The sequence below is a fragment of the Lepisosteus platostomus genome, chromosome 20, assembly GCF_059453375.1.
Source record: "Lepisosteus platostomus isolate fLepPlt1 chromosome 20, fLepPlt1.hap1, whole genome shotgun sequence".
NCBI classification, from domain to species: Eukaryota; Metazoa; Chordata; class Actinopteri; order Semionotiformes; family Lepisosteidae; genus Lepisosteus; species Lepisosteus platostomus.
This window is the reverse complement of record NC_142630.1, coordinates 14823821-14847131: the sequence shown is the minus strand read 5'-3', so window position 1 is coordinate 14847131 and position 23311 is coordinate 14823821. Positions and strand designations below refer to the sequence as shown.

Here is a 23311-nt window from a genome sequence, read left to right as displayed (position 1 = left end):
AGTAAAACAGCTTTTGACTCAACAGTCAGGATACAAACATGTTCTGAAAATATTTCTTTAAATGGGCCTTTTCACTTGCCAGCAGATTCATTTTAGAACTAAGCAACCTTTGTTTTATTGTTTAATAAGCTAAATTTATTAACCTAATTAATTTAATTCAGACCTTTTTATTCTTTTAATTGTTCACATGGCAGTTCAAGCCATTTTGAAACCCTTAATTTGTATTGTTTTGAAAACCAACAACGTTGTTAAATCTGCGCTGTGTCTTCTATGTGTCCTGACCGCGTAGGGTGGGGAATGTTACAGGGGACAAACAGTAAGTAATATCATATTAAATTAAGAGATGTGTTGCAATAACTAAAGCACACACCACCCCTCCCAGCACCTGCAATGATAACAGCCAAGCTGGCAGAAGGTATTTCCAACGTTTGCTATACCGTACGAAATATCAGACTTAACGATCCAGAAAACTCCACGATGTTAATACTGATAAAAATCTGCAGGGAGTTGGATTAAAAATACCGGTATCCTGGAATGTTTTCACACTGGATTAATATCTGCCACTTTCCAGTAAGGTGCATTCTCCCACATACTCTAAACCCAGCCAAACACTAAGCACTGTAAATTGCATATCGGGCACTAATGCAGGCTTCTAATCCTATTTGCATTCATATTAGTTCCTAGGTATCTTCATCCTTAGATTTGCTTATTTGGATGCCTCTGTGAGTCAAATAACTTTATGCATGATATCAGTATCTTTAGAATTCCCCATCTATAAACCCAATTTCTTTTGAATACACTTCCTATGAGCAGGTAAAGGTACTCCACAAACTTATTTGAAAATGGGTACAGATCAGTAAACATGTACATTCCAAGACGAGTAATGGAGTCTATCACAGACATACTTGCCAGAGAATTAAATTCTCATATAGGATCCCCAGTGGAGTTTTTATGGCTTAAATCCCTGCAGACTGATTTGTAAATCCTCACCTTAAACACCCGTGCTTCTGTGCATACACTGTACAGGGTAGGAAGAGGCCCTGGCTCATTTGCACATTAATAAACAAACTGAATAAAAAATAAAGTGCCGGCACGGTATACTTACTGCATACAGTTACACTTACTGTGCAGTGAACCCAATTCCTTTTTTTTTTGCTTTAAAAGACAGCACTGCCCTTTGTGGCCTCGGATTCTGTCATTGATGTACAGAAGACAAGTGGATGCAATTTGATATATTTTATTTGCAGTACAGCAAATACTATAAATATTGGGGTAATGTGAACCCTGTTCAACAACCAGGTATTTGTTGCTCCCATCCCATGTTGGGGTACCCCTCACGTTTATTATCAAAATGTGCGACCATCGGCTCATAGAAAGAAGCTACCGAAATCTATGAAAAAGAAAAAAATATGGTTCCGAGTGTGTCTGTCAGAATATTAGTAAAAATTAAATTGATACTAACGACAACCAAAAGGGAACCAAGTCTAACACTGTTAGTTAAAATGAAGTAAGGGGAAATGTGAGCATTGTTATGCTAAAAAGGAATATGTCCCAGAAAATCCAATACATTTATGACAATTGCAAGCAAGTAAATAGACAAACAACAGAAGATTAGAAGGCTGCTTAGGAGTGAAGTTGTTTATAAAAAAATGGAGTAAAATGTCTGGGATACTGATGGGAGAACACCGATTGTAAATCTACAGTAGCACAAAATAATTCCTCAGGTAATTTTCAGTTAAAGGAGCCAGACATCAAAGTCAGGTTGCGTTTTTCAATTTTACAAACACACACATGTATATGTTCCGTATATTTATATAATCATATATATTTTAACGCTTGCCAAAGGAGTAAAAAAAAAAAAAAGAATAAAAAAGAACAACAAAGTGAACATTTAAATAATATGCAAGCATCTAGACAGTATAGGTCACATGCAAAGAGGCTAGGGTCACGCAGAAATTGTCCATCAGCCAGACAAGCAGAACTGATTTGGATGCTAAATAATGGTTTAGATATTCAAAATTCTATATATATGCGAAAGGCTTCACTGAACATTGGATCTTCCCATCAGAGCTGCATTCTGCTTATGCATTCCTTTACGCACCCTTAGTGAAATGCATATGAATTTTAAACGTACAGCCCTGAACGATAGAAGGGTGTTTAGTAAGGTTTTGCAGGTCAGAGCACACATAAAGCTGGGGACCCGCGAGTTTTTGCATGCGTGAGCTTCGGTGAATTCTGTGTGGTGCGTGTGTGACTAGCCCAGGGCGGGGGCAGGGTGGGGCATGGGAACATCCCAAAAAAAAACAGTTTTCAGCAAATCTGTAAAGCATCCACACCACACCGCTGCTCCAGTCGCCACAGAGCATGCCAGGGGTGGAGGCGGCTTTATTGCACAACAAGACAAAAAAAAAAAACAACAACAATGTCCTAAATTTTCATAATCACCATCAGATGGAACAATAAATCTAAATTATCGCCCAGGTGCTGTAACAACACAAACTCAAATACCGGAGAGATGTAATGAGCTGCTAGTCTGGATCCATAAATTGGAGCATCTCCAGCTCAAAATTAAGTGTGGTTTCTCAATCGATGTTTGTGGTTACTGTAAATTGAATCCCTTTTGTACTCAGAAAAAAAGAGGAAGCCAACCTATAGGACATATCTCACAGCAGAGAGAAGTCACATCATCTTTAAAAAGTCTCATTTTTGGACGATCGCTACTGAAGATAAAGTTGCAGACAAAATCTGCGCTCCGGAAAAAGCCATAGCCAAGTGGAGGACACCCAGATGCCGTTCTGACGTCTGAAGCAAAGAGTACAAAGTTTTAATCAGTGAAAGTGTTGATTTCGCTTCCCGCCTGATCCTCAGCGGATCATGTGATGTTACATTAGCAAGGGAAATCGGTTCTTCCATTTAAAACTAGTGTTTGTTCAAAAGAAATCCTTTTCTCGAGAGGCGCTGAGACAAAGACAAAGGCAGGCGAAACAATGGCTTCGCACCAGAAGGCCGGGGCAGCAGTGTGAGAAGGACACGGTTTCGGAGGCGCTCTCGCCTGTTCGCACGAAGAAAAATCCCAAACAATACAAACTATAGAAATTCCAGGCCTACCTTTGTAGATAAAAAAAAAACAGATGACAGTCCACACACTCCCTGTGTAGACCAATTAATGGATGCCGACCAGTTCACCAGGCCTGACCAGAGAACATTTTGGGCTCCGGACACTTTTCATAAAGCACATCCATCTACAGAGTCAGTGCTCGTCCTAGAGCAAAACATCAGCCTGTGTTTGTTTGCAAACACTGGTAGACCAGTAGAGATTGGATCTGGAAAGTCTGATTCTATCTTGAATGAGATTTATTTCTGGAAACAACACTTGAACCGTTTTTTTTTTTTTTCCCCACTATTAGATCAGTTAAGACTATTCCTCCCCTGTTTTTACACAACACAGAGCAGTTAAAGAGGTTTCAGAAGTTTTAGAATGAAATACAAAACACTGTTGTGCGGATTTGGTTTTAACACATTTCCAATCAGGCAAAAGTGCCCCATTCAGGCTGTGCAATACGATCTCGGAGCCTTCATCATTTTTTTATGGAATTAGCGTGGAGCTGAGAACACCTTATTCTCTTGTTTACACACGAAGGGGGATCAAGAATTTCACACACTGGAGAACAGGAAAGCGAGTGTGAAAGTGGAACATTAAAAAGATGCCCCTTCCTTTCCCTTAGCTGACCTAGATCTAAAGACTGGCGCAAATCTTGTAATCTATGGCTTTAGATGGTTCAGATATAATGCATTAAAATTTAACAAGCATATAACTCTAAGTTTCCATTAGTTTTAGTGACTTTTCTGTCTTTTCCATTTCATATTTACATGCAATAAGCACTATTTTGTCATTTACACCAGCCCTGCTTGAGATGTTAAAATATGAATGTCAAGTAGCATCTCCAACAAAGCAAACAGTATTATGAAGATGCAGCCAGTTTTAGAATATTAATGGTTCAGTAAAAGAAACTTCAAAGGAACTTTCTGAAACATTCTTTGAGGGAAGGTGTTGTAAAATCGTATCAAAGATGATAAACAAAATCAGAGAATCTGCATAGGTTATATACGTCCCTGCAAGCACATGTCTTGTTGTGTGGTCTGTTGCTAAGGGATTGTTTTCATAGCCATTTTTACCTCATTACACATATTTCATGTATTTTAAGTAGTGGTGCCTGGAGTGAATTCCTTCAGTTCAAAAAAAAATATCAAAGAGAGAGAGAAAAAGAGAAAACGTCAACTTGCATCGGCCTAGCAGAAACAAAGTCGCACTTTGCTGCTTGAGAAATGTCTCTCAGGATTGTGGATCCAGGAGCCCATAGGAGACAGGTGAGCAGCGCGTCTGCCTGGGCCTGATCCAGGTCTCCCACACCATGAGGCAGCCTGACCCCAGCTCCTGTTGGAGCTCACAGCCGGGGTGCTGAAAAGCCCCAGCACAGTGCCCGTGGAGCTGTAGAAACATCAGCTGACTACGAGGACTATTATGTCTTTGGGAATAGTGGGGGAAAAAAACGCAGTTTCTCCTTATTGAAATCACATGAATGAAATATGCCGATAAATATGCTGAAATGCTTGTGAAATTGCGCAGCTTGTTGAGTAGGGAAAATAACAAAAAAAGGCAACATAATCTCGTGAAACACATCCCTGTACATATTTCTTCTCAGTGCTCTGAAAGCAGCTCACTGCAGGGCCCTGGGAATAGTCTGGAGTTTACTTGGAGATTGAACGAGCCCCTATGATTTAAACCCAAAAATCCTCACTTAATACCACAAGAATCTATGTCTGGTGGCAAATGTTTTCACACAAGCCCTAAATCACTCATGAAGACCGATACTGCAGTCGTTGCTACCGTGATTTACTTTCCATCAGATTTACTGATTGAGAGGAACATTACCAATAAAGAAATAAAATGAGACCACTGTGTGCAAGTTAAGAACTAGGGCCATCCCGAATGAAGAGGTAAAGCAGAGGCTATTGCATTAACCTGGCAGAAGCTGCTTTAATAGGGTCCCGGGCTTAAACTGATATATCAATTTACTTCCCTTTAGAAAACTTCAAAGCACAGCTCATTCCTGCCAGTGGTGTCTGCCCCCCATCAATCACTGTGCTCAACTAGTATCATCGCCTTTGCAACGGATGGGACCAGAGCAAGGAGCTGCTGTAAGCTGCAGCCTGCAAAGTTTACTCACTCGTAGCTCGTATTTCTAATACGCGCCGATCAGATAGCTTTAATTCCTGCTCGGAAAAGCAAAGCAAAAAAAATCCACCATGCCTTTCAGAATCTCTTCATTTATATTCAGGTGCTTGGTCTCGTACTCAGAGGTCCAGTGCCAGCAGACAGAAACAGCCATTTCATGCTGCATTTGAAGATGCAAAACTCCCGCTGTTTTCCCTTTTCAGGTGCATAAGCGTTCATGAACAGACCATATTGTTTGTTAAACTTATCATCATAATTCCAATATGTGTAAAATTTACCAGCACTAAAAGGCAAGCTTTTATTCTTTATTTACTTAACTTGGATCACTTTTAAAGATATCAAAGACCCTTTCACAGTAAGAACCCTGGAGGGCTGTAATATCACTTCCAATGTAACACCTGAACAACATGCAATATGTGCTTTAGCGATATAAAAGGCCTCTTTGTATTAGTTTGTGCTGCAGACGTCATGTTAACCAGTTTTGTCAAACAATTCCCAAATAAATACAATGACACACACTCAGTTATATGCATGTTTAAATCCATCCCACAGTGAGGGATTCAGGCATGCATACATTTCATTCCTCTTAAGTGGTAGTTAAAGTAAAAAAAAGTCTGTTTGGTTCTGAGTATTTCTCTGAAAGATTATTTCAGCTTTTAAGTGTTTAGTGTAAGTTTCAAATGCATTGACACAACACCTGAAAAGAAGAAACGTACAGTATAGAGTTTCTGTCTCAATACTGTAAAACGAAATGATCCACCTCCAGTTCTTTTTGTATCATCAAATACTTTGTTGGGGATAAAAAATGCCCTTTTTATTCCAATTCCTCAACCACAGGCACAACTCAATATCTTCACATGCGCTGTACACATGAATAGTGAATTGTTTTTTTTTCTAAAGATTTGGATTAAAAAGGGCCCTGACCATATTCTGCTCTTTATTATATGATTAATAATACAGAAATATCTACTTCATATCTAATATTCAGAAATGTCATTATTCCTTCAGCTTTTGATGAATAAAGCACATGAAGGGGTACAGCATACTTTGGTATGCAGCATACCGACAGGAAAAAAACATTCCATTAAAATTTGAAGAAATAAATATGATGATCCAGAATTAGGAGAGATTAGGAAAAAAACATCCTGGCAGGAAAGCTTTGACTTTAAAGTGATCAGAGACATCTTTTAGAGGGAGAACAAAGCCAGCAAATATTTTAGGAAGAAAGAGCTACATGCAAGTTGAGAAAACAAAAGGGTTCATTAGAAAGAACTATGCAGTGTGAGTACAAGTGTAGCATATATCAGATGAAATCTCTGAATACAAATCAGGAGAGATGAGAGGGAATTTTACATCAGGTATTGTCTATCACCCACCTCATCTGCCTGTGTGATCACTACTTCTGGAATGCAGCTGCTTCTGTCATCTTTTTCATCTCCTTCCTGCTTTTCTCCTCCGCTTTGGCCTGCTGGGTCCGGAGACCCAGGGTCCCACAGAGCCGGGAGCTCTCCGTCCTCGTCTGGGAAATCAAGGCTGATGAAAGCCTCCGGATCGCATCCCTGGCCCCTGGTGAGGTTACCGTGGGAGGGTGGCCTCAGGATCACGCGTGGCTCGCCCTGCATGGCAACGACAAGGGTCCAGGTGTTACGGACAGGTACGGGTACCGGTGTGTCTCCCTCCCCCCTTCCTCCTCCTCCTCACCAGCCATGGCAAACCGCATCCCTTGTCCAGAAACACGGGGACAAAAGAAAACACAGTGTGAAGACCAAACACCCAGTCCCACGCTAAGGATTTTCCGACCTCTTATTTTAACTCCGTTTTTCCCATTTCCTTTCTTCTAACTCCAGTTACAGTCCAGAAGATCAAACAACGGCAGCCCGACGAGTTTTGGTCTCCGCCAGGGAGCAGAGGCGCAAACGCCATTTGCTGCGCTTGTGTGACCTTTATCGCACAACATCTTTCGAGAGAAGGCCTGCTGGAGGGGCCTCACGTCGATCAGAGGCTAAAACCCAAGTGAGATGAGCTGCAAGGCCTCTCCTTGCCTTTCTTGGGGCGCTGTCGAACCCGATGTTGCCTTTATTGACTGCGACAGTGTGCCCTGCTGCCCCCAAAAAGAAAATAGATCACATTTGATTAAATGGGTGTGAACAGGCTTGTAATTGCGCGTGTGCGTGTGTCTGGGCCCTCGTGTTAAAAAACAGACGTCTTTGCTGTTAAATTTCAGTGTCAAATATTTGCCGTAAATTGCACTAGCCAACTCCTGCATGCACAAAGCAGCACATTTCTATAGCTTATTCAAATTAAATTACTGTACTCGGTGACAGGCATTTTCTTTCCCTCTCTTAACTACGGGCAACTCAGCTGCCTTCACATTTGTGTGAATGATTCATTTTACTGTCAGCGATATAGCGCAGGGCAGGCTTTGTTACAATTCATGCGTAAAGACAGTAGGAAATTCAACGCACTTAGTGTAACACTGCACTGTAGAATTTGGCATTACATGAGAGTGAGAGGTTACTTCTAAGTCTGACAGAAACCTGATCCGTGCTGCCTAATTACAGAGCCTCGCCTTCGCAAAACTGACACAAATGTTAGGCCAAATTAAATGTTGTCTAATTAACTTACATATACAAGACTTCAAAGCAGGCTGGCTACATGTTATTTAGCAGAGTAACTGGAAACACCAGGGGCTGGGAATTATCAGTCAGTATAGGTTTGCAATCTCGGCTCAGGCCCGCAAGGTCAGACTTTCACTCTCTTCCCCTCTCCTCCGTTTGCATACGGCTTGGAAAATTTACAGGCTAAGTAAAAAGAAACAAGGCCAGCAGTTTCACACCGTGGGGATGAAGAGCTGATAGAGGCACTACTGGCAGGGTTTGGAGCTAGTCTGATGACCTGCCTGAAGTTGTTCTGAATAGCCTTTGTGATGGGCTGATGACTGATAAACACAAAACAAATATCTCGGGTAATTCAGGAAAACACACACACAGCTATGACAACTGAAACTGCAGACTGACAGTTGTTTAGATAAAGAGGCTTTCAAAAGAATCCCTGTTTGTTATACACACAACTGTTTCTGTGTAAATTGCAAAAGAAATACGATTTGCTCCGCCAACTACCTATCTTCATGTTTTGTGATCAACACTGTATCACGCAAACACTGCAAGAAGGAGAGCACTTTCTTTTCTATAAAGCAGTTCCACTCTCTTCAAGGCATAAAGGGCTTCTTTTCTCTCAAAAAGCTTCCATTACATGCTCATAAAACCTGAGTTCTCTTGCACGCCCTGTCATCTCAGCAAAATCCAAGCTATTGTGGAAAATGAAATAACCTGAGGTTTGAGCTACTTTGAGAATCCCAATTAGCATATTTGCCTCTAGTGTACGACGCCGATTTCTCTAAAAGGACAGTAATTTTACAGTTTTATATGCATTTTTTTACATTATTCTCCACTTTTATACTGAGTACACTGTGGATACATGCAATGGAGAGTTTTAATTTGCAGTAATCCGTGCAGTCTGAAAGGTAGATTTCACACTTGAAAATGGAATGCATTCTAAGCAGATATTTAAATATTTAGCTCAATGCATTTAGTTCTTTTTCTTCTTTAGCATGACCGAAAAATTGAAAACAGAATATTCGTTTAGGCTTTCAGCTTTCTTTTTCCTCCTGGTATGGCACACCTCAGAAATGTCACATTTACAAGATGCCATTAAGCTGTGGAGCACAGTACAATACAGATCCCTGCTTCACTTAGTATTGTATATAGGCCTTTGTGCAACTGTCCATTCTCTTAAAGTGCTAAGGGAAGACTGCAACATAGAGCAACATGTGTGCACAATTCCCACAGACCTGCATTTTCCTGGATGTACTGTATCAGAAGCCAGGGAGGCAGAGCTGCAACACTGAGGGGGGAATGAAGGGGGAACAGAAATGGAAAGACAGCAATATAAAATGAGCAGTGTTGATTAAATGTCACTGGAAGGGGGGACTACCAAACCCACATTCTGCAAACTGGGGCTCTAATCGCCTATATTGTCCTCCAGGCCTAGTTTTTACCAATTAGAATATCTCTGAGTGTCAGCAGGAGAACAAAGATCAAATAAATGTGAAATAAACAATACAAGCGAACAGACACCTCTGTTTTAGGGAGTTATACGAATGGAAACGAGTACTACAGCTAAGATTACATTTTCAAGATTACTACATTTTCAGGCTGTTTTTTACCTATGAACAGTTAATACAATGTTTCACAATATGTCAGAAAGGCTGACACACCTCTCTTCTGGAGAGCCAGAGGCAATATAAATGTATTAAAATTAGTATTTATATAACTCTGTGTAACTATAACACAATATATATGCAGGGAATGTTTTTCACAGTTTGAATCTGACTACCACAGCTGTCAATATTTAACGTTATCTAATATTTGAAAACAATACCAAACCCAAAAAATAAACCGGAACGTGTACTCCGTTCACACCAGTCTTGTTTGTCTAGTTTGTTATTGATGCACTCTTGTCTTTAACAACGCCTTGTTAAACCTTCACAGTCAGAATTAATCTTTTCTACGCTTTCTTCCAGTTGCACAAAATTCTAATTACTGCATTCAAAACATACTCCCCCCTCCCTTATGCATCTAAATCCTACTGTGTGCCGAGATCAAAGCCTTTTAGTCTAAATAACCTTTATTATTTCTTATTAGCAGGTAACTTAATACTGTTTGACAAGTACAGCAGTTGCAGCAGTCAGCTGCTGATGTCTGTACATGGCCCGTTCAGAATGAGAAGGAAACTGTGAGACATCTCGGTAACTAGGCATTAAGCATAGTTCAGCCATCATACTGTGTCCAAACCAAATACTTCTCTCCAGTTAATTTGGGCAATGAATCCCTCTGGGTCCTCTGCCATCCACTGGTATAGTTCATTAAATCCCAATATCCGACTTTCCACGCTGTATCACTGAAAGCAATTACACTCAAAATGTAATTAAACTTTAAATAAACAAGAGCTCTTTTCTCCCTTGTTTTTTTTTTCTTTTTCTGGGCTTCACGACGACAGTTTAGAGCTGACAAAAACTTGAGCCCGTGTCAGAGTGTTTTAGGGGTGTGTGGGGGTGGGGGGTGGGGAGTTGGGCAGGGGGGTGGTGGGTGGGGTGGTGGGGGAAAGTAGCTAAGTGTTTTTTTTTCCACCCAGTTGCAAAGGGGTATTCGCAGGAGCAGTAGTTCTTCATCCAATTAGAGATCCAAATACTTTGCGTAATGTGTTACCGCTGGGAATTAAACTTGCATATCTCTTACAAATGAGTAATGTGGCAGGACTGGCTCTCCAATGAGGTGTCTTATTGAAATATCCCAGGCTGTTGCTCTTGTCACAGCTGTCGTTACAGCCATTTGCACTTCCCCTGTATTGCTTTCATTACTAAAATAGAAATTTGTGTCCTAAGTGCTGTAACATTACTAATGCTAAATATTTAATTCCCCGGGGTTCTAATTATGGTTGAGTACTGGCAACATGGATCCTTTTCTTCTTTTTTTTTTTTACATAACAACTGTAAAAGCAATTTGAGCATTTTTCAATTAATTAAACACATAGTTTATAAGTAACCTCTTGTCACTTTGCCCTCCAGGACCTTAGCTAATTTGTGTAGAATACATTAAAAAAATGTTTTGGATTGCTTGCACAAATATGTGATCCCGTTGTGCCCCTAATATTTTTAAGAAGAAAAAGCGTTATGGGGAAAAAAAAACGAAAACAACATTTTGTCTTGATGAAGAGGGACCAATGTCCATAAACACACTTTGTGCCATCTCCCTTATTACTGCATCTTTATCAACTTATTTATCCATGAGCCAATCGTACCCAGGTTGTGGCACAATAGTGTTACTAAAAAGTGTTACTGCATTATAGACCAACTAGCCCTTGTTATATTTTTAAGGTATGGGCAGGATGCCATGTGGATGATAGCACATTTGGTTGAAATGATATTGTAAGTGCCTACAACAGCTGTCAGGGGCACAGATGATTTAGAGAGGTTCATAGGAGGATTAGTGTCCCCAGCCTACTGGCTCTAGACTGACTTTGAAGTCTGCTCTTCTGTTGGCTATGAGAACTAAGAAAATAAAATGTAAAAAAAAAAAGTCAAGGGCCTCTTTACTTGTTGAGGTTGCAGCAGCCGTCATTCTAATATAAAGACATAGCCAGGGAAAAAAAAAGGCGAGCAACATCCTTTCCCGTTTATTTACTGATCGAAAGGTCGCCCGAGTAACTAGGCTACACTGGAGCCCCACATCTCTCAACACTGCAGAACCGAGCTGGCTGGCCCGGCAGCAAATGTAGGCCGAGAAATGTGTAGTCCTTGCAGAGATTTGCAGGAGAGGCATTATTATTATTTTCCCCCCCCAGCCCCAAATGTAACACGAATTGCGACAGGCCGGAATAGGAAAGTACAACACCACTCGCTCGGTGACTGCAGAGCGAGCTCAGCCCTGGCAGGCACCTGCAGTGGGGTCGCAGCTAGCGGCTGAGCCCTGTCCCTCTGGCTGGACAGGGAGCTCAGCTCGACGAGTCGAGTAAGACAAAGGCTCCTGTCAAAGGGGTGGATCACAGGGAGGCCATGAAATTGAACTAATAGGAATTATGGGATTTCTCCCACCCTGGCTTCTACCTGTTCTCTCCGAGTCGCCCTTTCAGGATGAATTTGCATTGTTTCTTCTTATCAGCATTCAGACCCCCCCCCAAAAAAAAAAAATCACCCCGCAGACTGGCAGTCTCTTGCGTTTAATCAAAAGGGGAGAAAAAAGCGTTTGCGTGGGGAGGGGGAGTGTTGGGATATATCCGCACACATGCCAAATAAACCATGTAAATTTAATTAAATTTAAATGCATTCTGTACATCTACTTAAACAAATACGCTTGTTACACACTTTCTTTAAGGGAGAAGAAATAGAACATCTACTCTTTTGTGCTTTTCATTTCAGAATGCGAAGAAATGTTATTTGCTTTGCAACAGTGAAAGCTCCCAAAGTGCTCATTTGTTCCTGCTCTGAGCCAATGGCACTGTATTTGATTCCAGTGTGGCATTTATTTCAAAGCTGCACACATACGAGCCCACTAAGTCGTAGAGGAATCTCACTTCCACGCACCCCCTCCCCCCGTGTTTTCTTAGCTGACTGTTTTCAAAATATTGAGAAGAAGCTTAACTTTCGTGTCTGCAAAACCTTAGAGAGGCACTGAAAGACAAGGAAGCAGAAGTCAAACCACCTAGTGTTAAGCTGTGAAAAGCAAGCCTTCGGTGGAGTAATTACATGCTACACTGCACTGGGAGTGATTAGCAAGAGTTGTCTGTTAAAAACTGTACTAGTCTGAAAAACAAATATGCTTCAGCTTAACCCACTGATATACTGCTTTCCCGTCTTCTCCTGCTCTTCAGGTTTGAGCATTTTCTTTCAGTGAAGAGACCTGCTCTGCAGCTTAGCCTTTGTTGACTTAAAGCAGAGCAAAGTTACCAGTTTAGAACGAGAACCCACTTCTCCCTCATCATCTGAGGCTTCAATAAATTTCTGTTGACATTTTCAGGTGGAACGGCAGCGGCAGTCAGCCTTTGATGTTCTTGCATATCCCTTTCTGTTCTATTTACATTCAATCGGTGCGTGTACCACTTTGGGCTACAGATGTTGTAACGCTGAAAGGTGAACAGCCACAGATGCCGGAGTTACCGTAAACACATTAAGCAGGATAATCACAGGAAGAAGGCACTGCAAGCTTAAGAGACAAATCATTCCCATTAGCATGAAGCTTTCAGAGGGGTTGAGTTTGCTCTGAAAAGGAAATAAATAACGGAGATTTTAAAGAAAAAAAAAACAGAGCAAATACCCAAAGGACTTTTTGTACCTTGAAGTAAAAAAAAACAACAACACCTGAATCACCCAACAAAACGCATGCACAAGGTACAGGGTGCTAGGAAGTGATCTTATTTCAAACACAAACACTTACTGGCCTCTGCTGTATTAGCCTTGTGCTTTAATGCTGCAGCCCAAGTGCAAAATATCACGTTGCTGTGTGTGTGCAACAGTGCAATGATTTCTCTCGATATCGCTGCCTTTTCAATTTCTCAAGCCTGGGTACTTATCTACAACATCAGCAGAGATGCGGCCAAAACACCTGCATTAAAAACAGATACAAAGAGAGTGATATTTAATTAAGTGTATGCTTAAACATATTTTAATAGAATTTACAGGGTCTCTGAAAACGCATGAAGACATGTTCAATTTGTGATCAAACTATGTAAAGGCACTTCTACGGAGTGTCCAGAAATACGCATGTACACGGTGTCACTCAGAATTGTAATTACAACTGGACAGGATGAATGAGAGTTCAAGAGACTGATATCATTGTTAAATGAATATGGGTTTATAGAACAGCCCTAAGTGCTTTAATAAATTAGAGAACAGCATTGCTAGAAACAGAGTTAGTGAAGGAAAATAAGCTAAAAAAGTAATGGAACAGGCAGGAATGACTGCAACCTAAGATGTCAAGCCTGATGAGGCTAAAACCTGCAAAATGACTTAATATTTTTTAATCCAAAGACGTAGTTCTGACAAACAAAGTACACCTACGAAATGTAATGTCTTACCAGTCATCTTCTCTACCCACTGACAAACGTAGGAGAAAACATATTAAGCCTTGGGACGTTTTTATTTTAGCTTTACTTACTGAAGCCTTTTCTCTCTTTGTCTCAAAACCACTCGTCCCTAAATAAAAGCTTTCAAAGATATCCACCGTGCAATTTGCAAGGAGTACGTCAGACAGTCAATTATTTTATTCAAACTTGCAAAGCTGCGTCAAATCAATACACAACAAGGTACAACAGATAGACACAGACTGATTTATCTCACAAACTCAAGGATTTACTACACTTCAGCCAACACCACTTTACAGGAAAAAAATAATTCAGCAGATTCAGGTTTTTCTGCAGAAAAGTCCAAATGACATCACTTACACAGTGGCTTGAAATCAAATGGAGATTCCAGTCAGATTATACTAACGACAACACAACTACAGTCATGGCATGCTTAAGACTCCGTAGTTCCACTGCTACATTGGGATTGCTTGTATGTACAATTTCAAGGCAATATACTATTCGATGAAGAAGACCGGGGCCTCATTCAAATACTTCATTATAAAAGAAGAATTAAAAATAAAGTCATGCTCGTATTGTTATTTCATCAGATTATACATGACACATAAAATAAAGCTATTGTAGCTGTTTAAACGCAACAAAGACATTTAAAGAAATTCAATATCTCTGCGCCTGAAGAATGAGAATGAAATTGGGCACGTATGGAATGTGAAATGGCAGGAGAGAGCAATTTAAATTTTAAATCAGAAGGATGTTTCCCGTTCAGTGTTTATGAAACATTTCTGCTGGGACTAAAAAGGTAAGAAGATACAGCATCAAAGCCATTTCTGTACAAAAAAACAGTGCCTCATGGAAGTCCATGGCAGGATAAAATGCTCATGTTCCTGTTCTACCAACGTTCTTTAATTAGAGTTCCTGGTATTCCATAAAACTAACACAAAAAGTATATCTTACACTTCACCTCTTTGCTTTAATTAAAACACGAGGCAAACTACGCAGGCAGGAACAGTAGGGGGAGAACTGTAAAACGATGAGATGAATTTAAAATATCATATTTAAAGCTTGTCGAGAAGAAAGGTTTTAATTTTAGAAGAAAAGAGGTTGAAAATGAAGGTATGCTAAAGTAGATGTGTGGTGCGTCCTGTGTACAGTAATCACACAGGAGTCAGGAAGTCTGCTGGTCCACCAGTTTGTGATTTACAGCAACTCCAGCAAAATCCAAGTCTGGTCTAGAACTGCAGTTTGTTTTCTTTTTATAGCCACATGTAAACAGCATTACAAGCCTAATTTCAGAAATCCTTTGTAATTATGTGCAATCTCCAAAAACGGTCCGCTTTTTGACTTAAAGTGCCTCTCATACAGCTGCACACATAGCACGCAATTCTAAGTCTTCTTCTTTTTTTTAATTAAATTACATGTTAACAGTAGGACTCTTGAAAGTTTTTTTTTTAGTTTGACTTCCAGAAATAGAAACAGTTGCATAAGATATGTAACATTTAATAAGCCAAAACACACAAACGGGAGTTTCGTTTTCAATATGCAAACTCAGAGATGTGACAATTTTCAGTGAAATGACTGTCACCTCTATCCTTCAACATTGTGGACTCTTGTGTGCAGTATACATAAGCACAGATAGGTCTTGCAGTACAGATTTTGATGACTTGACAAAATTATAATTAGATATTTAAAAAATATATGTGTATATATATATCATAACCATTTAAGCTTGTGATGTAAATTACTGAGGTGTTTTATTAGAAGTACTGCATATGCTTTGCTCATAAATGCATTGTGTGGATGAAGGTTTTTAGAGGAGTTATAGCATATGCAGTGTATAAAATAATCGAAAAATAAGTTTCTGTGTTGTTCACAAGGTTTAAATAATAAAATAATTGTTTTTCAGGAAGTATCAGACAAAAGTCCGTTGGCTGTTTCAGAAGAAATGTACAGTTTACATTCTGTGAAACGTCCCTTTCTTTCTAAAGATGGCTAGTGTTACAAGATGTGTATCACCTATATTTCAATTTGAATGCTGCCATCACAACAATGCTGGTGGAGATAATATATCTGAAGAAGGGTTCTGTTTGTGCACTTCTATTATTAATATCTGAAGCCATCGGTTCATACAGTGATTAATTCTACCACTTAAATTCCATTCCTCAAGCTTACTACATTTATTATATTGCAATACATGGGGTGTGCATTTTCTACAATGTAGAGTGAATTCACAGCCCAGCTGTGCACTGAACTAGCACGTGCTGAACCTTGGATATTGCGTATACAGTGGGCACAGAGCTAGATAACTGTGCAGTGAACACTCCTGCTCTGAGTGCAAGCTATGCCCTGATGCATACTCATGTGGCACAAAAACAGAGCAGCAATTCTTTGTCTTCGATGTGCATAGCACCAGAAGCTAACCTCGTACACGCAGACACATCCTCTCAGTCCTCCAAACTGAAAGTCACACTGTTTGACATTCAGTCAGCCCTGATCATGCCCCATTGGTGTTAACTGTCACGAATGGGAATCTTGCTGCTTTTTGGTCAACCGCTGCCTCATTTTCGGTCCGGTCTGCTCAAGCCAGGTGTTCCTTCAGGTGACACGTGCTCTTTTTAAACCTAGTGACAGAAGGCGCTTCTTTTCTGAGGGGTTTTGAAGGAACTGTCCCTGCTGAGGCCCTGCTTTCCAGGATCTTGCACACTTGGTTCTGCAGCAATCTGGAACATAGGCCGGGTTAAGAACAGTGGGAACTCCCTTTGTCCTTGTCTCACATTCTGCCTGGTACATATTCAATTGCTAATACTTGCAAGTGATCAAAACCTTATAACTGTTGTAAAGTAACAGCAGAACACAGTGCTGTCCAAGAAGGGCCAACGAGCCCAGGCAGCTTGATACCCTGCCGTCTTTGAATTCCAGAGCAATCATGATTGACTAGTGGCTCTGGGGGTGTCAGAAGCTATCAACCCTGTCACACCACAGGGGGTCCCCAAATCCAGCTCTCAGGTGCTTTTTAAATCCCCAGCTGTTTTTGTCAACCAAGACCCTCTAAACACGTGGTCTGGACAGAAAATAGGGGCTTCCTACACTCTTAAGTCAAAGGAAGAGGCTCCTTATTAGAGGTTTCAGAAAATATCTGATATATGGTTATGATATTACACCAGTGCAATATGAAATGGTTATTAATGGTCTGTAGTTACAAAGTATAAAACAAGTTTAGACATGGATAAGTAAAAAGATACACAAAAAAATTGCAGCCTGAAAAAGTCTTTAGTTTCAGTCTTTTGTACCATTAGAGACAGTCCATGCTAGTAAAGCCCAGTATTGTAAATCAGGCTGCACATGAAAATGAGCGACCGAAAGGGGTTAAAGTGATACCTCTCATCGGCTGAGCCCATCTGTAGTCTTTATGCTGAGAAATGGCATAGAATTCGCTAATGATCTGCCTATAATCTGCATCATTTCACAAACCAGCAGCGACGAATGAAGCAGCGCCTGTAATGCGCTGAAAAGAAATCCTTTGCCAGGCTCCTTGAAGAGCTCATTTTCACATTACTCAGGATTCATTATGCTGAATCAATATTCGTTTAGTCACTGGGGTTATTGACATATTTTAAAATAAAAGTATACCCTTCAGCTACTGTGCTCATTACAGGTAATTTGTCTTGTCATGGAGCAGGGAATATTATCCCAGTCTTTCAAGCTCTGACAGCCCATGGAAATACCTCCCCACGGTTACAACTGTAAATAATTTTTAGGTAAAATATTGAAAAATCAATGACTGCTTCCTGCAATCTGTCACAAACAAATCAATCATAATCTACACAGCTAGCAGTGAGATACGGGGGAGATGGGAGCAGACGCAATCTTTGTCTGAAATCTCTCATTTCAAAATCACTTCACATAATAGTGTCATCATTTAAACACTTAGCAGGCCCTGAGACTGCCATTCACAGTGAACAATTGCAGAGAGAGCACACACAGAGGAGGAGGAGGAGGAGGAGGAGGGAGATGCCATCACAGCAGTATAAACAAACACTTCATTTAAACAGACCCTGCATGAGCAAGTTTCACAAACGAAGTCCACATCACTGGAATTACCATCGGTCACTGTCTGATCAACAGGGCTTTTCCAGATGTGCTGAAATGAACTACTGCCAACACCAATGTGTTCATTATTACAATAACAACAGAAACAACAAGAGCAATGATAATACTAATACTACTGCTACTAACAATCATCATCATCATCATCATCAGATTAATGGTTTGGCAATGGAAGACACAGCAAATTACAAAACTAAAGCAGTTTACTTTAGCATAAAATTGAAATTGCTATATTTTTTTAGTATTTTGCTCAGCCAAAATAAATATTTCTGTTGTGTATCTTGAGGTAATTAATTCATTTATCAGACTTTCCTGAACAAGAACGCCACACCCCCAAGATATTATTTTAATTATTTTTAATTAGTTATTTATAAACTGGGCCCTGCTTCATGCTTCACATTCAATATTAAACAGGTGAAGACTGTGTGACTGGGGTTCTGGAGATGTGTGTGGCATTTCAGAGGCAGACAGGAAAGATGTGTAAACACACCATAGTGTCTGTCTCATCCTCACATCTCATTAAACAAAAGGCAAAGAAAAAATACTCGCTTTTTTTAGCAATCTAGATACTATGAAATATAAAATAGAAAAAATACATAAAAACTTTAAGACACCCTGTAAATTCAGTTCCTCCTGAGATAATAAATATTCCTATAACATTTTATGGAATCATTGAGATTAAAGTAAATGAAGATGTTCCCTGTGAAAATCCTGGTAAGACTGCTCGTTAGATGCTACCAGTTGTCACACAGGGACAGCACGAAGACATTTTAATAGCAAGGTTTTGGAGATGTGCAATCTCAGAGGCCAGAATTACAGCACTTATTTAAAAAGAAAGTGTAATCATTTTTAAAGGCAATAACGGCACCAAGAAAAAATCCTTTCTGAGGAACCTGCTGTTAACATTTTTCGCTGCTAACCCACAATCAGTCTCAGTCCGTTTAGCAATAAGCAACGATGACAGCAGGACTACACAGGACCACAATAACGTGCTTACAGAAAGAATGGCTTGTGTCTGCTAAAACCCTTTCATTAAAAAAAGCTTAGAATCAGGCAGAGTCCTATGATGTGTCATTTACCACTTGATGTGTAGTGTGGTGTTCGTCAGCACCACAGAGAGGTGTTCCTGGAGCCTGCACTCTTCAAACCTGTCCGAAGACATCACCTTTACAAATGGATTGCTTTTGCCAAGCATCCAAAAGGAATTAATGGATTGATCTGGGTATGTGAACACCTAAGGTGGAAATCCCATCATTGTGCATTTTATTTTTAGCATATAAGTCGGATATACACACTTTTACACATCTGGTTATTGCCAAACTTTGTGGTTAACGTGCTAAAGCACAACATACTTGCAATGCAAAAAACACAACAAAGCCTTTCTACCTCCCTGGTCCCCTGTAGCACTGCAATGAATCACAGTAAGGGACTTCAACTTTCTTGAAACGCTCCAAGACAAGTGACCAGCCCATTCTTCAAATTTACTTCAACATCTTATTCTACTAAAAGATATGACTTAATAAACGACCCATATATTCTGTAATGCTATTAGGTAATAGGTGTTTGACATAGTAAAAATCAGTAGAATGTACAGAACACGTATAAAAAGGGAATTTAAAGCATCATGACATGAGTAGGAGGCAATGAGCGTGTAATCTTACACTGGTGTTGAAGCAGATATGCCATCTGAGTTGCAATGCACTTTGGCAAAAAGAAAAACAGAACTACAGCAATCCAGTGTTGAGGAAGGAACTTACCAAAAACATTATTTACCAAAACAAAATCAACCTTAATGTATAATATTCCTCAATTTGGCTTAAACCATACATTAAAAAGCCTTTAGTGTTAGTTCTAAATGTTTGCTCTGCATTGCATTCTGTGTATTGGATGCAAAACTTAAGTCAAGTTCAATTATCTTTTAATGCATCTGCCTTCATATTTCACAGCTAAGAAGACATTTTCTCGGGATGTTAATTAATATAATGATGAACACCTGTGTAGTCATTCTTTGGCGAGACAGGATAATCAATCATAATCCTTTAAGTACATTCAAAGACAGCAAAATGATGTGACGGAACCAATCTGTTGGCATTCTTTGTAGTACTTTTTAATGCATTGCTTGTACACAGAATGATTATGCGAGAACAGACTATTATGAATGTAAGGCTATAGGATTTTAAAGCTCAGACTCAGAGCAGCTATTACAGTAATTAAATAAAAGACATAATATCTGTGCTTCTCATAGTACTAATGATACACTAACACAGTAACAAGCACTTACTCAAATTTTAGACGCAGCACAGTGCACTCTATAAGGGCGAGTCTGAATGCTCTGATTGTGCCTTTTGTTCTCGAAAGCTAAGTTTACATGCCAGAGTAATTATTAGGCATGCCATTGCTATACCCCTGTGGAATGCCAGGCCTGGCTCAGAATGTGCTTTTACAGTGATTGAATGCATCTACATGAAGTTTCTGATTGTTAGATTTAACTTTTGTTATTGCTCATAATGCTTCTGGGATAATGACATACCATAGCTACTATGCAGAGCTGGAAACAAAACGATGATCAATTAAAAAAAAATCCTCCACAAGCAGCAGGACATGAACAAAACACTAGGCAGATAAATCTCATTCTACCACTTTCCTATTCTAAAATATCAACTTTGTACTATCTACACAAACGCCTAGTGTAGTGGAGAACTGTGTTCAACTTAGACGGTGTCCCACTAAATATATCTATATATGTGTGCATGAAATATTAAAATGCAGTACCTTGTGTGGAAACGCTACCATTTTCACAGGTGTTTTGAGCCCCAAACACCTGAGATGTAGCGCACTAGGATTGTGCCTAAAAAAGCACAGGGTTATTTCCTGCAGCCAGACTAATTTTAAGATCTGTGTGACTCCACAAGATCAATCCCTGCAGGAATTACTTATTTAATTACACTGACAAAATACACAAAGGGGTGCACACCTGAGACACGAAAATCCGATTTTAGTTCTTCAATATAGAAAATAAATAAATTACATAAGAAATGCACATAATCCTCATAATTTGGACGCGTGCTTCTCCCCGTTAAACACAGTGTACTTGATTTTTTTTTTGCTGTAAAGACGTCTTAGCCGTGTTTAGCATTTAGCGCACAATCGTGAACATATTCCCTTTTTCTGTTCTCTTTGCTTTCTTTTTCTCAACTAAGATTCGGTAGAGTATTCAGAAATACAGACTACAAAGCTAACCCAAAATCCAGAAAGAAGAGGAAATTGTGACACTAGCACACGCAAACGCCGACTAAGGTTAGGAATCCCGTAAGCGAAAATAAACCACACGGCGCTTGCGGCTCCGCTAGTGTAACTTTGTCGCACGTACACTTATTTTCAATCACATTAAGTGCCAATTAATCCCTCTTTTGTGAGATTCTCTTACACATCTATGTGTAAGTTTTTTTTCCCTTACCTCCACTTCCACCAGTCGGGCAGCACAAGTGAGCAGATCCTTAAACCGTTTCCTTTGAAGCTCTGCATTAACAGAAACAGACGTGAATCATTATCTAATATTTTATAGTATTAACAGAGCTATACTATACACATCTTTATATAAACTGCACAATTGCACAATTATATTGCGTTATTTATCAGTCTTAAATTATCAACAGATATAGGCAAAAAGCTTTTTATTATCTTAAATTGCTTAAATTCTATTTTAACAATAACAATTTTATTTGAAGGTACAACTGACATTTCTAGTTTTATATTTTATAACATTTTATATATGAAAATGTTTATAACGATTACTGAAATTACAATATTTTGTGTACATATTTTATTTACGAAAGGGATATTAAGATATTTCTTTTTAACGTTTGCGAATACGCATTATTACAATTAATCAATGTTCTGGATTTATTTACCCCTAAATTATATTTTTTAAATACGAATCAATACAGGTGGACAAAGGCTAGGTGTGGATACAGAAAGTACAGAAGCCATATTTAAGATGCATTAAATAACAGGAGCTCTACATTTCCACATGCATGTGTATTTTTAATCATTTAATAAAAAATTGCAAGGTCAAAAATAAATTACATCCATTATTTGCCGCAGATATCCCCTTGGCACAACGAGCGAAACTCTTTTGAATTTCAATTGGCTGCCGAGTGGCAGACCCCTAAGCTAATACATCAAAGTAAATTTGGCGTCTACTAATCGGTTTAGGACACAGATTTGGAATTGCTAAAATCCTTATGAATCGCTTGAACATTGTGTGCGTTACCAGCCCGCTACTTAAATCGCAAGGGGGAAAACACACTTAAACTCTAGGACAACTGTGCAAACCTGCCAGTTGTTGTACTGTAACAATTTAACTTAAACAACCACTGTGTTTGTGCAGTAATTAGTTCGCTACAATAGGCAATGCTTTCTAATAATAGTCTGCAAATCCAAATTAGATTACGCATAGTCCCTAAGGCATTTTGAGTTTTAAGTGCACCAGCCTGCGCGTGGTTCCCGGCGAGCTTCTATGGTGATTTATGCACTGGTGGTCAAGCACAGGGTTATGTCAGCTCTTGTCCTTTTACATTATTATTAAATAATATAAAGATTATATGGTACAGGACGGCAAACAGTGAGTTTTTTTTTTTCGGGTAGCAATAGAATTCTCTTTAGCCTGCAAGAAAAAGCATTATTTCATCAATTGTACGACGACAATTTTTTGAACGCACGAGTCAGGCATGCACGGCAATATTAATTGTATGTCACGTTTTCTCTAACTTTAATAAGCCACCTGTCCCGCGAAACTACAAATTCCATTACCGCTTGTTTGCAATATATGTCCGGTAATCCTATAACTCAGAGAGATAAGCGCACGAACCGTTTAGCTGAGCTAAGCAAAACAATATACAATAAAGCGCACTCACTTTATGTTTGAATTTAAATTGTGGACAAGACAACAAAACATTTACAAACATATTAGTAACCGAGTATCAACACAGTGATACTCAGCATGTATCCTACCTCTTTCCTGATGGTCTGCTTGATATAAAACCTTCTTAAAAATATTTACTAGGTCCAGGTATTTAATTTCGCCTCCTCTCTCCTCTATTGCTGATATAATAAACTCCTTATCAAGCTCAATTGGAGTCGAGGAAGTCATTATTGCCTGATAACAGTGTATCAATGAATGATGACGTCACCCTTCTAAACAGCCGGCTATCTGGTCTTCCGGTATCCTTGACAACCGGTACGCTCTTTTTATTTGATTGACGAACACGTCAGCCAATTGCATCTTGGAGCACCGATTCCATTCTTTTTTTAATTCACCAATGAGCTATAACT

General features: G+C 39.5%; 1 protein-coding gene across 4 annotated transcripts in view; it reads right to left on the bottom strand.

Moving 5' to 3' along the window:
• Window positions 1-23300, bottom strand: part of LOC148644601 (ankyrin repeat domain-containing protein SOWAHC) — a 131095-nt gene extending 107795 nt beyond the window's left edge. For all 4 annotated transcript variants that reach the window (XM_088613997.1, XM_088613998.1, XM_088614000.1 and 1 more), the window contains exons 1-3: window positions 22991-23300; window positions 21435-21496; window positions 6613-6852 (exon numbers count right to left, since the gene is read on the bottom strand). In XM_088613997.1, coding sequence (XP_088470123.1) covers window positions 6613-6852; window positions 21435-21496; window positions 22991-23129 — 441 coding nt within the window. In that variant the 5' untranslated portion in view covers window positions 23130-23300. The remainder of the gene's footprint in view (window positions 1-6612; window positions 6853-21434; window positions 21497-22990) is intronic.
• Window positions 23301-23311: the final 11 nt, after the last annotated feature.